General features: G+C 38.8%; 1 protein-coding gene across 1 annotated transcript in view; it reads left to right on the plus strand.

Moving 5' to 3' along the window:
- smyd3 (SET and MYND domain containing 3) overlaps positions 1–16,288 on the plus strand; it is a 122,567-nt gene extending 106,279 nt beyond the window's left edge. Inside the window, exons 11-12 of the mRNA XM_026293916.1 lie at positions 14,975–15,083; positions 15,422–16,288. Of these exons, the coding sequence (XP_026149701.1) occupies positions 14,975–15,083; positions 15,422–15,538 (226 nt within the window). The 3' untranslated portion in view covers positions 15,539–16,288. The remainder of the gene's footprint in view (positions 1–14,974; positions 15,084–15,421) is intronic.
- The last annotated feature ends 267 nt before the right edge of the window (positions 16,289–16,555 follow it).

A 16,555-nucleotide genomic window follows, 5' to 3' on the forward strand; every position in this document is an offset into this window, starting at 1 on the left:
TTTGAGATACCTCATAGTTTAATGTAAATCCCATTTAAAATAAAAGAAATGTTTTGGCTGATCACTCATGCTTTTTTAAAGAACGGTACACATTTTAAAAATACTGCCAGGGTATGTAAACTTATGAGCACAACTGTACTCTTGGATTGAGTGCCTTTCTCCTTATTGTATGGACAGTGAAATTAAACACCTAAGAGTAACACATCTAAAACACAGCTCCCTTTGGTAAGGCACACTTAAATAACTCTCCATGTGGGTTTTTATTTTAGAGTATTACTTCAAAGATTTGAGGTGCTACCTTTATAGTCATCACAAGTCTTCCAGATGTGGAATGCTTATAACATGTTATTTCAGACCCTTCACATCATTCTGAAAGAAAAGAGTTTTATACAGATTCAGCAGATGCACAGGGTAGAATGCAATGAGAGAGACAAATACACAGTATTTCTGTTATCACAGTAATCTGGATAACACAAAATTGATGCTGTGCTTGATTCTGAGTTTAAACTGGAGAAGGATTAAATACAGCATAATTCAGAAGATTTCACAATGCACTAGATTGACTAAGCTAATAAAGGAGATTTATTCCTGTGTAGATTAAATAAAGTTCATTGGTACTGGTTCAGAAAGTTAGTTTAAAGAAGACAACTTGCTTAAGAAAGCTTCGGGGTTTATCATTGCAATCAATAGTGGCTGAGAATGCACCGCTTTGCAGATGTAGAAATCACAGGGAAATGTACAAAACAAAAGCAAATAAAAATATCTCCACTTTGATGGTGTGTACATACGATTTTGTTAACACAAGTGCACTGCAAATGCAAGGAAATTCAACCTGTGGGTGACACAAGTGTTCATTCAGCTCTCTGCAAATCTAGTGATTGTCTTAAAATCTGTGGTAACATGGTTGCTCTGTGCTTGTTTTCCTATTTGGGGTTGATGGATACTGATCATCACATCTCAAATGGTAATGCAGAAATGAAAGACATTAATGGTAATTTAACTGTGAATAATGTGTATTTGAGTTTTCTGGACAGCCATCAAAGTGATATTTAACATTGTCTTGAATTATGGAATTTTGTTTTTTAAAAGATGTCTCACATTAATTATGCAAAATATAATTTGTAGACCAGTATTTTGAACATAAAATCTTGTAATTGTATTTTATTTTTTAGAAATCGCTGGCAAATGTACAGCTAAAATTAGGGCCTAAAATATTTTATGTAAAAGGACATACTAATTTAAAAAATCCACAAATCACTGATCAATTGTTTGTATAGAGGCATAAGAAAGAAAAAAGTAAAGTTTGAGGTCAAATGAATGAAGTAGACAAAAGGAAGACCATAGGAGTGCACCTAATTAGCTGTACAAAAGATGTAGATGTACAAAAACCTTTTAATGAATTTACTGAAATAATAAAAGAGAAGAGGTTCCCATACTACCAGAGTGAACGCTGCTCCAAATCTGCGTTTATTTGGTTTCTGGCTCTTTCAGCAATAGGAACCACAACATCGATTATTCATAATACACCAACAGTAGGATCATTTTCTAGCCTGGATTAACTGCAAAGTCATTATACGGTTGGCTGTCACCTTACCTTACCTGGCTCATCACTGACCTGTTAACTACCTGTGCTAGCCACTATCCCCGGACTACAATCTGCTCCTGGCTGAGCCAAGGCGCCATGAACTGGAATAACGTGCTTGGATGCACCCACATACATTCACCAGCACTCTGTAAAGTTAATTGACCTCTTTCATTCTAAAATCTCAAACATTCATCCCCAGCTGCCTTCCTATTGCAATTCACCACACTGCTACTACATCTGCATCTACAATCATCTTACTCTCAATAACCTCTATGAAGAATTTCAGTCTGGTTTCCGTCCACTTCACAGTACAGAAACTGTCCTAATCAAAATAATAAACAATCTTCTCATGGCAGCTGACCCTAGACTTTTTACCATACTCATCCTCAACTGTCAGCACTTTCTTGGTTTATCTCATACCTTACAGACTTCATTCAATTTGTTAATCATAAATCACAACCCTCTCCTGTTAACAGTGGGACTCCTATTCATCATTTACCTAATTCCACTTGGCAATATATTCAGAAAACACAGCATCCATTTCTATTGCTATGCTGATGACATCGAGCTCTACCACTTCTCCAAGCCCACCGACGCACTCCACCCTACCTCTCTGACTGTTTGACCGGAATTAGAACCTGGTTTTCACACAACTTTCTTAAACTCAAACAGCAACAAAACTGAATTTACCCTTGTTGGGTCCAAAATCATCCTCTCCAAATCTGACAGCATATCCTGACTTGACACAAATCCCACCATAAACTTCAACTGGTTCAGAATGCAGCTGCCTGTATCATCTCCAAAACCCCATTCACTGAACACATCACCCCTGTCCTTAAACAACTGCACTGGCTACCAGTTCATCTCCACATTGAATTTAAAATACTCCTCCTCACCTTCAAAGCAGTCAATAACCTGGCACCTCCTTACCTCTCAGATCTCCTGAACCCATACATACCCACCCGTACACTCCACTCCTCCTCAGCCTCTCTCCTTTCAACTCCACCTGCCGTTTATTCACGATGGGGCTCAAAAGCCTTCAGCCGATCAGCCCCTTTACTCTGGAACACACTCTCACTAGAAATCCATTCAGTTGACTCCATCTCCACATTCAAATCTCATTGAAAAATCCAAATCACCTACCCCACATAACTAGTGCGTATTAACCTAACCAGACTACACCACCATATACAGTGGGTACAGAAAGTATTCAGACCCCTTTAAATTTTTCACTCTTTGTGTCATTGCAGCCATTTGCCAAAATCAAAAAAGTTCATTTTATTTCTCATTAAAGTACACTCAGCACCCCATCTTGACAGAAAAAAACGGAAATTTATGAATTTTTGCAATTTTATTAAAAAAGAAAAACTGAAATATCACATGGTCATAAGTATTCAGACCCTGTGCTCAGTATTGAGTAGAAGCACCCTTTTGAGCTAGTACAGCCATGAGTCTTCTTGGGAATGATGCAACAAGTGTTTCACACCTGGATTTGGGGATCCTCTCCAGTTCTGTCAGGTTGGATGGTGAACGTTGGTGGACAGCCATTTTCAGGTCTCTCCAGAGATGCTCAATTGGGTTTAGGTCAGGGCTCTGGCTGGGCCAGTCAAGAACGGTCACAGAGTTGTTCTGAAGCCACTGCTTTGTTATTTTAGCTGTGTGCTTAGGGTCAATGTCCTGTTGAAAGGTGAACCTTCGGCCCAATCTGAGGTCCTGAGCACTCTGGAAGAGGATTTATTCCAGGATATCTCTGTACTTGGCCGCATTCATCTTTCCTTCAATTGCAACCAGTTGTCCTGTCCCTGCAGCTGAAAAACACCCCCACAACATGATGCTCCCACCACCATGTTTCACTGTAGGGATTGTATTGGGCAGGTGATGAGCAGTGCCTGGTTTTCTCCACACATACCGCTTACAGAGGGCTGCAGTGATAGTTGACTTTGTGGAACTTTCTCCCATCTCCCTACTGCATCTCTGGAGCTCAGCCACAGTGATCTTTGGGTTCTTCTTTACCTCTCTCACCAAGGCTCTCCTCCCACGATTGCTCAGTTTGGCTGGACGGCCAGTTCTAGGAAGAGTTCTGGTCGTCCCAAACTTTTTCCATTTGAGAATTATGGAGGCCACTGTGCTCTTAGGAACCTTGAGTGCTGCAGAAATTCTTTTGTAACCTTGGCCAGATCTGTGCCTTGCCACAATTCTGTCTCTGAGCTCCTTGGGCAGTTCCTTCAACCTCATGATTCTCATTTGCTCTGACATGCACTGTGAGCTGTAAGGTCTTATATAGACAGGTGTGTGCCTTTCTTAATCAAGTCCAATCAGTTTAATTAAACACAGCTGGACTCCAATGAAGGAGCAGAACCATCTCAAGGAGTATCAGAAGAAATGGACAGCATGTGAGTTAAATATGAGTGTCACTGCAAAGGGTCTGAATACTTATGACCATGTGATATTTCAGTTTTTCTTTTTTAATAAATTTGCAAAAATTTCTACATTTCTGTTTTTTTCTGTCAAGATGGGGTGCTGAGTGTACATTAATGAGAAATAAAATGAACTTTTTTGATTTTGGCAAATGGCTGCAATGACACAAAGAGTGAAAAATTTAAAGGGGTCTGAATATTTTCCATACCCACTGTACATCTCCCCTATTGTTTTATTGCTTTCACAACTGTAAATTTTATGTTAATCTTGTTTTATTGTTTTTATTGCATTCTCGTTTTGTCTTTGTAAGGTGACCTTGAGTGTTGATAAATGTATTATTATTATTATTATTATTATTATTATTATTATTATTAAGAATTTTAAACAGGTCCATAGTCTTAAACTCTGCATGGCAGATTGCAGTAGATTGCGTCAACAATTTTTTTCAGTTTTCATACACTCCAACATTTTCCATTGCTCAAGCTCAACATTATTCCCACTGAGCCTTACGTGTGTGTAAGAGAGACTAAATTGATCTTGTGTGAAGGGCAGAGCTCTAGTGGCATAGCCATGCTCTCACACACATCGACAACATGACCCCAGGAGAAAGACAGCAAAGCAGTCTATCAATAAATAATCAGACACAGAGCAGCAGAAAAAGAGATAGGGTGATGAGAAGAAAAGGATGGATGGTGATCTGTTGAAAGAAAGTGAGAAAAATGTGTCTCAAGGAAGCAGAGGCAAAAATCAAAGCGAGGGGTGGTTGTGAAGGTTTAAGGGAAAGAGTAAAAGATAAAAGAAAAATAAGAGAGGGGCAGAGAAGTGTGGGGTGAATGGTGATCAACACCCTGCCAGAGAAGAGATGACAGAACAGACAAAGATGAAGGAAGTAACAGGAAAAGTGTGGATATGAAAATTGAGAAAAGTGAGGTGTAAAATAAGGAAAAATGGCAAAAAGAGGACTATTGGAATGCAGCAAGCAGTTGCTCAGAAAAGTGGAGACAACAATAAAAGAAAAAGAATGAAAGAGAATGAGAGAATTGAGAGCAAGTGGAAGAAAATATTCATCTCCCATCTTCCTTTGGGCTCTTCAGATAGCAGAGAAGAGGGATAGCTGGAGGAATTCTCTTTCTCTCCTGTCGTCTCCTTCATTCTGTATTCCTTTCTTCTTTCACTCTGCAGCTCTTTTTTTTCCAGTTTCTCTGTTCAGTTTGTGATGTATAGAGAGGGTTTTCCCTTGCGCCTGTGTGAATAATGCACACCTGCTGCAGGCAGAACATGCTAGGCTTATTGGATGTCTCCATGCTGCACATATTTCCCTGCTATAGACATGCTCATACACATTCATGAACATCTGAATGCATGCACAATGAAAATGTATGTATTAATTAAAACAAGCGGACATACAGGTGCAACTGAATTAGAATATCATCAAAAAGTTGATTTATTTCAGTAATTCAATTTAAAAAGTGAAACTCATATATTATATATTCATTACACACAGACTGATATATATATATTTAAAGTGCTTTCTTTTCTTTTAATTTTGATTATTATAACAGCTAATGAAAACCCAAAATTCACTCAGAATCTCAAAAAAAAATTAAAGTTCAATATTAAAGACTCATGGTATCACACTCTAATCAGCTAATTAACTCAAAGCACCTACAAAGGTTTCCTGGGCCTTTGAATAGTCTCTCTGTGTGGTTCAGTAGGCCACACAATCATGTTGAAGACTGTTGACTTGACAGTTGTCCAGAAGACGATCATTGACAACCTGCCAAAGGTCATTGCAAAAGAAGTTGGCTGTGCACAGAGTGCTGTATCCAAGCACATTAATGGAAAATTGAATAGAAGGACAAGATGTGATAGAAAAAGGTGCGCAAGCAACAGGGATAACCACAGCCCATGATTGTGAAATGAAGCCTATTCAACAATTTGAGGGAGATTCACAAGGAGTGGACTGCAGCTGAAGTCAGTGCTTCAAGAGCCACCACGCACAGACATATCAAGGACATGGGCTACAACTGTTGCATTCCTTGTGTCAAACCACTCTTGAACCAGAGGCAATGTCAGAGGTGTTTTACCCGGACTAAGTGTCACGTATGGTGTGTAATAAGTTGTATCGGACCCAAAATGCAGACAAACCACTTTAATATCTCAGGTAAGTTCAAACAGCAAACTGAAATATACACAGGGAATGTCCAGGAATGCAGACTCTGGTTAAGAGCGCAGGGAACAGGGAACACAGGAACAATGACGGTTGCGTTGCGACACAGGGAAACATGGAAGCTGGAGTCCGGGAACATAGAACACAGGTATGAAGAGAGACCACAGAAACATGGGTGAGTGTGCTCTCACACTCAGGGAACCACCAGGAGACACCAGACTCACACACGAGGGGAAAGCTAAGGAAACACAGGTGAAGGGAGCCATGCATGGTGAACAGGTAGGTAACAACTCTCATGGAGGAATCAGGAAACATAGGGATGCAGGAATGGACACAGAGAGAATCACAGGACAATCCAGCAATTAGGTGAGGCATATAGGTATAGGTAAATATACACCTGCCACTGATTACTAATTCAGATCAGGTGAAGCCAATCACCTAGTTGCCTAGGAAAACCACATACAGAGAGGGAGAGAGACACAAGGGCGGAGACAAACAAGGCAGAGCAAACACACTAATCCCAAACAAGGAAGTCCAGGAACAGGATCATGACACTGAGGACAAAAAGGGTCCAAAGTCCTCTTTTCAGATGAAGGTAAATTTTAAATTTCATTTGGAAATCAAGGCCCCAAAGTCTGGAGAAAGAGAGGAGAGGCACAGATCCAAATTGCTTAAGGTCCAGTGTAACATTTCCACAGTCAGTGGTGGTTTGGGGAGCTATGTCATTTGATGGTGTTGGTCCACGGTGTTTTATCAGGTCCAAGGTCAGCACAGCCGTGTACCAGGAAATTGCGGAGCACTTCATGCTTCCCTCTGTAGACCAACTTTATAGAGAATCTATGGGGTATTGTGAATAGGAAGATACAAGACACCAGACACAACAACGGAGAAGAGCTGAAGGCTGCTATCAGAGCAACCTGGGCTTCCATAACACCTCAGCAGTGCCACAGACTGATCACCTCCATGCCACACAACATTGCTGCAGTAATTCATAAAAAAGGGGCCCCAACCAAGTATTGAGTGCTGTAGATCTTCATACTTTTCAGTAGTCCGACATTTCTGTCAAAAATCCTTTTTTTATTGGTCTTCACTAATTTTCTGAGCTACTGAATTTTGGGTTTTCATTAGCTGTAAGTTATAATAATCATAATTAAAAGAAAACACTTTAAAGCAGAGCAAGGACGTAACTCTTTAAACTCAAAGAATTGTGTTGCAAGCGATTTCTGCATCAATAATTGCATGTGCAGTGCACTCATAGTGTCAGACGTGACTCTAGTATATGTAATACAAAGTCTCTACAGGACTGTTCTTTGCATTCTCTGGTGAAGTCAAAGTATTTTGGGTACTGAAGGTAGGAAGAATTAATGAAAGAATAAAGAAATAAAATCACAGGTTCATCCAAGTTTTTGCATTTTCCTCATAGCAACTGTGTACGGGAGGGTATGTATGAGTTCAACTAATGTGACTCAGAGCTGTGTATTACCCTCACGTATCTATATGTGGGCATTCTCCTGATGAGTCAGCAGACAGTGTCCTCTTCCCAGACCTGGATCAGTGAGCTCCTGGACAGTCTGTTTTGATGTCTTGATGTCGTCAAAATCACCAAGACATAATGTCCCATAGGTGCTCAATTGGATTTAGATCAGAGATAATCAATGCCTTTGTTATCCACAAAATGCCTACACACTCTGGCCACATGAGGTCAGGCATTGACCTGCACCAGGAGCAAACCAGGGCCCATTGCACCAGCATAAGGTCTGATAGTTGCTCTGAGGATCTTATCCGGGTACCTCACAGCAATCAGGGTACTGTTGGCTAAGACATGGTGGTCTGTGCAGTTCTCCAAGGATATGCATCCCCAGACTGACCCACCACCAAACCAGCCATGCTTGATGATGTTACAGGCAGCATAATGTTCACCTTGGTGTCTCTGGACTCACACCTGTTACATGTGTTCAGTGTGAACCTGCTCTCATCTGTGAGGAGAACAGGGCACCAGTGGTGGAACTGCCAATTCTAGTTTTCTCTGGTGAATGCTACTCAAGCTGCACAATGCTGGGCAGTGAGCATGTGAGGTGGTACTAGAAGACGTCAGGCACTCATGCCATCATCATGGAGTGTTTTTCTGATAGTTTGGTCAGAATCATGCACACCAGTAACCTGGTGGAGGTTGTTTTTAGGGCTCTGTCAATGCTCCTCCTGTTCCTCATTGTAAAAAGGAGCAGATACTGGTCCTGCTGTTGGGTTGTTGTCCATCTATGACCATGGCCACCTCTGCTGTTATAACAGCCGGTCTCCTGGTATCTCCACTATGGTCTTGAGACTAATGCTGGGGGACACAGAAACCTTCTTGCAACTGCATGAACAGTAGTAGCCATTAAAAGTGTTACTCCCTGCCATGGTAAATTGCCACTTTCACCATGACTGTTAGTCATTTGCATCGCAGGTAACATGCATTACCCTATAATGTCTATAGGTGGCCCTCGGGCTGAACAGCACTGCACTTTCACACAGGAGGCCGGAGTTTAATCCCATTTGAAGCTGCACTTCAAGATAGCAATTATTTTTAATTTTCATTGAGACTCGGCACATAATAAAATAAGTAAGTAAAATTTAAGCTATAGTCAGAAAACTGACATTTGTGCTGGAGGATCAGATATTTTCGTGTTACACTAAAACGTATTTATATGTGAACAGTGAAAACAAACACATACACCTCCCTCCAAAAGTATTGTAACAGTGAGGCCAATTCCTTACATTTTGCTGTAGACTGAAAACATTTGGGTTTGACATCAAAAGATGAATGTGACACAAGAGATCAACATTACAGCTTTTAAGTATTTACAGATGAATCTGATCTATGACTTGCATTATTTGTAACATAACACCAAATTTTTAGGTGAGCAAAAGTATTGGAACAAATAGGTTGCATCTTTCTTTAAATTGGCAAACAAAATTTTTCTGTAGACTTCTGAAGTCATTTTGCTGCTGCCATCTTGTGTTACATAATCAATGAAGAATAATGACCCCTTCCCAGAAGAAGAAGCCATGCAAGCCCAAGCCATGATATCTTTGTTCATCTTTGTCTCATCAGTCCATAAAACTTTGTCTCAGAATTTTTAAGGCTTGTCTCTGTACTTTTTGGCAAATTCCAGCCTGGCCTTGCTATTCTTCTAGCTAATGAGTGGTTTGCATCTTCTGGTGTAGCCACTGTACTTTTCTTCATGAAGTCTTCTGCAAACAGTAGATAGTGATACCTTCACTCCTGCCCTCTGGAGGTTGTTGCTGATGTCACTAACAGTTGTTTTAGGGTTGTTCTTTACAGCTTTCACAATGTTTCTGTCATCAACTGCTGCTGTTTTCCTTGGTCTACCCCTCTGAAGTCTATTACTTAGTACACCAGTGGTTTCTTCTTCGGGACATTCCAAATGGTCGTACTGGCTATTGCCAATATTTCTGCAATGGCTCTGATTGATTTTCCATCTTCTCTCTGCTTCACAATTGCTTATTTTTCACCCATAGACAGCTCTGTGGTTATCATGTTGGTTATACCTCTAACTATTTGCACAGGCAAAACCCAAATCTGAAACTGAGCGTAGGCATTCAGCACTATTTATTGTTTGAATAGTCAATGTAAGAGGACACACCTGGACAACAAAATACACCTGTCAGTCATATGTTCCATTACTTTTGCTCACATGAAAATTGGTGACTTTAAACAAAAGATGCAGTCTTCTAAGTTGTATATCAAATCCAGATGTAAATACCTGGAAATAAAAGTTGAAATGTTGATCTCTTGTCTCATATTCATCTTTTGATGTCAAACCCAAATGTTTTCAGTCTACAGGAAAAATGAAGTCATTTGGTGACTGTTCATATTCCTCAGTTTCAGGGCAGTGCTAAGTTTGCTACACTGTGGTAATATAGAACTGACATGACTGTTGCATTGGACAGAAAACATAATACACTACTCACAGCTGTGATATTTCTTCCATGTTTTTGTTCTCATTTGGTTTTCCACAAAGCAAGATAATCCAAATTTCACTCTCATAAAACAGCAGGCTGTTAATCTTTTGTTCTGAACAAGAGCCTCATTAGCGTCACTGCATTTGTACGTGTATACATGTAGAAATAGTACACTTTTCTGCAACTATGAATTTCTCCTTGTTGCCCCCTCTGTTTTGCATAGACAAGAGCTATTGCTTTCTAACTAGATGAATACGGCAAGAGTCTTTCTCTTTATTTTACTCTCTAAGAAAAAAAGAAGGGGTGCATTCAGAAGAGAGAAAGTTAATTAAGTAATTTTAATTGCTATGTGGTTCTGTATGCAGAGAGAAAATATAATTGAAATTTGGTCTTGATATGGTCTTGTGTGTGTTTGCATGTCATGACAGCTTAAATCATTTACTCAGTAATTAAATAAATATTGAAGCTTGTTATTATTCATGGAGAATTAATGTTAGTTTAGTCGTTGAACTTCCTGTGTAATGATTCAGTTGTAATCAGAGGACTGGGCACCACCTCTTTAATTGGTAAGTCAGTTAGTGGGTTGAAGGGTATGAACAAGCAGGTTATTAGCATTATGAGTAGAAACTCTGGTGGAAAAAAAGCTATAGAGTTTTAAATTACTCCTCCTGTTGCCACTGCAAGTTAATTAACCTTGTTTCCATTTCATTCAAAAAACAGATATTCATTTCAAATCAAAGAGTATAAACTCAGCCTATGGAGGTTTTTGTTTCAGTCCATGAAGAAATAAGTAATATTAATGCTCCATTTATAACAGAGGTATTGCCAATTCTATGTACATTTGATTGAATTCAAATTCACAAGAGCATAATGAATGCTGTGTTTACTCTGAAAACCAGTGGAATCAGGCAAACAGACCAGGTTATAGAGGGTGAAGTAGGTTTATATTATCCTTATCTATGTGTGCAAACATGATCATATATTAACACTGGTGTGCATGTATGCGTGTCTTTATTTACTTTCAGATATTTTTATATGTGTGAAAGAAAAACCATGCATTTAAATAGAGCAAGTGTATAGAAATTGAGAAGAGTTTGTGTGGTATTATTTATCTTCTCACAATAGTCATAGTAAAAAAACATTTTATATCTGTCAACAAGAGAAAAGAGGAAATAAAGGGAAACAGAGGAAAGAAACAAGCAGATTGATACATCAAAAACTTTAATCCTGCATCTAGTGGGTTCAAAGGCACACATGCAAACATCTAGGGGAAGAGCAAAGGACATGAAATAGAAAAAAAGGAGAGATTAGTGGAGAGTGACTCAGAAGAGGTGGATCGAGTGGAGTAAATTCGGAACTCTAGTGTTTGCCAACAACAAAGCTGCTTTCTAACGTTTGTGTGTGTGTGTGTGTGTGTGTGTGTGTGTGTGTATTTGACCTCTCTTAAAAGAATGTATGTTTGTACATTACATGTGGGCTTTACAGTACATACACAGGTCAGTAAATATCAATGTGTATCCATTAGCATGCTTGCTACAGGTGGATACACTCAACTCAGTTCTAAAATAATTATTTTAGATGGACACATTTCAAACAAAGTCATGTTTTCCAGTTTGAGTGTATAGTAGAGGTTAATCAGTTGCCCAATTAATCAGGCCGATTATTGCCATTTTTGACATAATTGTATCGGCCATTTCTACTAGAGTGAAAATAATGTCATGAGAAAACAACATGGTTTAAATAATGATCTATAATAATGACCTATTATTAACTAACATTGGATTTCATAATTGCCACTTAGCAACATAGAAGAAGGTAGCTGTGGATTTCATGGTGGAGATTAAGACCACAATAAATTGAAAAGTTAACCAAAATACAGTTGGTAACTATTCTGACTGTGGGTCATTATTACTGTGACTTAGAAAGTGTGTGGTTACAGTCCCATGGTGTGTATATTATCACAGCAACATTGTTATGGAACTGGTGTTGGTGTGATGTTGAAGGAGGAGAGGTAGGACCCAAGTGCAGGACAAGCAAGTTTATTTCCCAGAGCTCAGGCACAAAGCGAACAAAGAAACTCTCCGCCACTTGGCAGGCAGACAGGCAGGCAAAACTCTCACGCCACTCAGCGTCTCAGACACAAAAACAAAACTCTCCCTTGAATGCAAAGCAAACAAACATTAATGCTCTGACAAGGAACAAAGGAACACAGGAGGTCTAAATAGATACGGGACAGAACTAATTACAAACAGGTGAAAGTAATCTTACTAATGAACAAAGCTACCACTGATAAACACAGGAAAAAACAGGAAACCCACCAAAATAAAAGTCCAAAACCGGAACTCAAACTTAACTTCATAACACAACATTAGCTGACTTAGCTGCACACTGGCCAAGTAATGAGCTAACATAACTGATGCACTTTATTATTATTGTTAGGAAATAACATATATAGTATTGTAAATGATACTATTAATATAACTGTTCTTGTACTGACAAATTAAGGAAAATCCATTTTATGTTCACATTAAATGTAGCAACTTCTCTCCACATGACTAAGCATATGTTAACATGAGCAAATGGCTAAGTAGCAAACCACTCTTAAGTAGTGTTTACGTAAATTCTTTAACAAATAGACTCAGAGGACAAACTTCGGTAAGATTATAAGTTTTACTTGCAAGGAGTAACAGTCACACAGCACCTTGGTACAGCATGAGGATCACTGGCTGCTTGCAGCCTAACAAATCAGTTTTCATGGAAATACAAAAGGGAGGGGATTTCTCACAGAAAGACATCTGGGCCCTTATCAAATAGTCAAGGTTAGAGCAAACTGTGCTCACTGAGAGCAACAATTATATTTCCACAATACACAATAGGCCCTATTCAGAAGTGTTTCAGTTATACTAAAGTAAGGTGGATCAGGTCACAAGAGGGTAAACATTTTAATTTCTCTAACAAGTAGTATACTGTTTATATGATCGGATTACACATACTCGCTATGTAGTTACACAAGAAAGTGTTATTATTACAGCTACATTTATGGACAGTGAGTATTACCAACTTGAAATCTATTCTTCCAAAGAAAATAATCAGGTTCACGTGAGAAAATAAGTAAGTAATACTAAGACATTACCTGATCGCATTGCCCATAGTAACCCAATATTTAATTAGAATGATGTTTTTAATCAATATAGATCAATTTATACCTATTATTCAATTCTGGATTAGTTAAATGGATGTTAAGTTTACTATTTGGTTGACTGCACAGAGTAGAGAGGAGGATATTGAGGGAGAGGTGAGAGCAGGATAGAGTTGGCAGAAAGAGCACTTGGCATGAGGCACTGCATACTGAAAATGTCACATTCTGCTTAGGAGCTGAACCCCCTTTAAAAGTCTGATCCTAGAATCACCTCTGACTTTTAGACAGAAAATGTGAATACCCTGTAAAAGAAAACTGGCCCAATATATCGGCCAAAAACAATCAGCACCATACATTGGCCATCAGCTGCCCTTATTTCTAAAAATCAGCATCAGCCATAGAAAAACAATCATGTCAGTAGAGCTCTAGTGTGTATGTCTCTTTGATGAGGATTGTGGGAGTTTCTTAATGTCAGAATGATTGATCTGTCTGATCAGAACTCTTGCTCTGTCAACATGAATCCCCATCACTGATCAAAGGCGCAGTGCTCACAGTTTCTGTGTTGTTTCTCCCACTGGAAGAATAAAATCTAGGGATTAATAAAGAGTATATTTGTGCATAAACACACAGTCACATTGTACATATACAGTACACTGTGAACTGTGAACCATTTAAGCAAGTAGAATGAGGATGCATACAATATGCATTTTTGTGATGATGGCAGGCTGCTGGTGGGTATCATAGGAATACAGTATGTACAATATTGTGCTTCTGTATCTCTCAGTGACTCATTATATGGGTGTACAGATACCGTGTTGGATGGTGTCATTTTTTGTTAAAGTAGTGAAATAAGAATGGAAAGAAATTGAAACAAAGGGCTAGGTGGAAACTCAGACAGAAACATGCAACGCACACATACCCATTAATTCTAGCAGGTACAGTATATTCAGACAACAAAACAGAGTCATGCATACTCACACTCACTCATAATCATACTCACATATTCTCATTTTGGCTACTTGTATACACATGCCATTTATGTACAGACACTGACTAGCAAAACAAATTTTAATTTTGTCCATTTAATCACCTCTTCTGTTACCTGAAGTCCATGATATGAATATCAGTGGATTATCTCAGACTGCAGAGTGACAGGGAGCATAATGAAGAACAGAAGTGAACAGTCCATATCACAGTGTTCAGCTTCCATGGAAAGTTTATGCCAAGATGCTAGATAGGAGAATACGAATAAAAACTCTGTTTCAGAGGAATAATGTGGATCTTGTGCAGCAGATCTTTTTAAACTTAAGGGATGATGAGATTTGATCAACCAGTACTGTACATGTTTAGATAACCTGCAGGTTTATGACCCAGTATCTCAGGGTTGCTTGTTAGGTGGCAAGGCTGTTGATATCCAGCTATGTTTAAGCAAAGGGGTAACTGTTTCTGCATTTTTGGTAGTAGGTCATGATGGATCCTATAGGAGGTAAGGTACTATAGGAATTAATAAATGAAAAATAATATTTTTTTAAAAGTACTGAAACACAAAATAAAATAAGTAAAAATAAGTATGACGCAAATGGAACACCATAGAAGACAAGTGTATTATTTGAAACACACACAGTATACTCACCAAGTCAACACATGATGTTTCCCACACTCCAATTTCTCTTTTCTCTTACTTTTCTTTATATAGACAGTACTTTCCTGATCCGCATCCAGTCCATGGACTCCAGCTGATGAGAATTGGAAAGCTGAAACATCACCTGGAATATATCGAGGATGCTTTGGACCTATTCAAGCAGGTGTGGGGGATGAAATACTGACCAATAGAAATTACAGTTTTGTTTTGCGTGGCAGTGAATTTTTCTCCATCCATTTTGCCATTAGTTGCATTGTCTACAGTTAAACAGACAGTTGGTCAGACAGGCTAAACACACATCTTCACTTTTCTGATATTATGTAAACCACTTACTGTAATGTGAATGAAAAGGAAAGTTACATTAAAACTTTGCAAAAATCTATTGCACTACGTAGACCTACTTCCTGGTTCAACTTTCAGCTACGCTACTTTTACCATGATGGTATAGCAGTAATGACAGTTTAAAAACTCTTCAAGCATGTTTGGTTTTGTCTTTTCCAGTCCTATCAAATCATAAAGCTTACCCATGGTCACGATCACTCCTTGACCACTGATCTGTTGATGAAGATGGACGAATGTCGCAGTGAAATGGATCAGCACTCATCAAGCACTCATTAAAATACAAATACAAGATGGCTGCTTGGCTCTTTTACATGTAATTCAGTGAACTGACTCTACTGTCCTGCTTCACATGCCATTTCCAGAATGTTCCAAAATGTTCTGTAATAAATATTTGTTAAAACATCAAAACTTTCATTCAATCATTCATTAGCTATACCTGCTTGTTTTGACGCATTGAAATTTAGGCTGTGTTTGTAACCTTGTTATTCTGTTTAGCCTCCCTAAACAGAACAAAAACATTGCATCCCATTATGACTGTTTGTGTGTGAGAGAGCCTGTGGGCCCATGTGTCCTGTGTCCAAATTAGATTCCATCATGATGAGCAATGTCATGCTCATAGTTGTCTGTGTGTGTATGTTGTTTTAGTACATACAGGTTTTCAAAACATCCATGCTTTACTCTGAGTTTGTGTACACTTCTTTGGTATATGGAAATTTGGAGTAAGTAATTTTTGCATTAATATTGTGATACTTTTTGCTCTCTCAGTAGTTGGCAAATTAGAAATTTCAAATCCTTTCAATCTTTGTTGTAGCATGTTGTTCAGTCTTCAGAGTATTTTGACACAAAATATTTATTCACAACTGCAGAAAATTGCATGTATGCTAATGTGAGATTTTTGTTTGCAATCATAATTTTCAGCGGCTTATGTTTTGACCCTTAAAGATAAGGCAAGTGAATGATAAATTCACTTATGTTAAATCATAGTACAGGGCTGAAATACAAATATTGTTCTAATTCATAAATACAGAGTTTTTTTTAGCCGCATTTCTTTTGATCAGCATGTGTCAGCCTGAGGGCACTAGTGGACTGAATGGCCAGTGGGAGGGTGTATGCTGCTGTTTCTGTCCCCAATTACTCACTCTGTTGGCTCTTATTGTATTCTCTCTCTCACACTCTCTCCTCTATCACCTCATCACGGTCATCAAATTAAATGTTCTTGCACTTAACAAGCCTCTGTCTCTCTCCCTGTCTGTCCCTTATTGTTCCTCTTACTCCCCAGAAGCTTTAAAATGA

Source organism: Mastacembelus armatus, chromosome 3 (assembly GCF_900324485.2).
Source record: "Mastacembelus armatus chromosome 3, fMasArm1.2, whole genome shotgun sequence".
Classification (NCBI taxonomy): domain Eukaryota; kingdom Metazoa; phylum Chordata; class Actinopteri; order Synbranchiformes; family Mastacembelidae; genus Mastacembelus; species Mastacembelus armatus.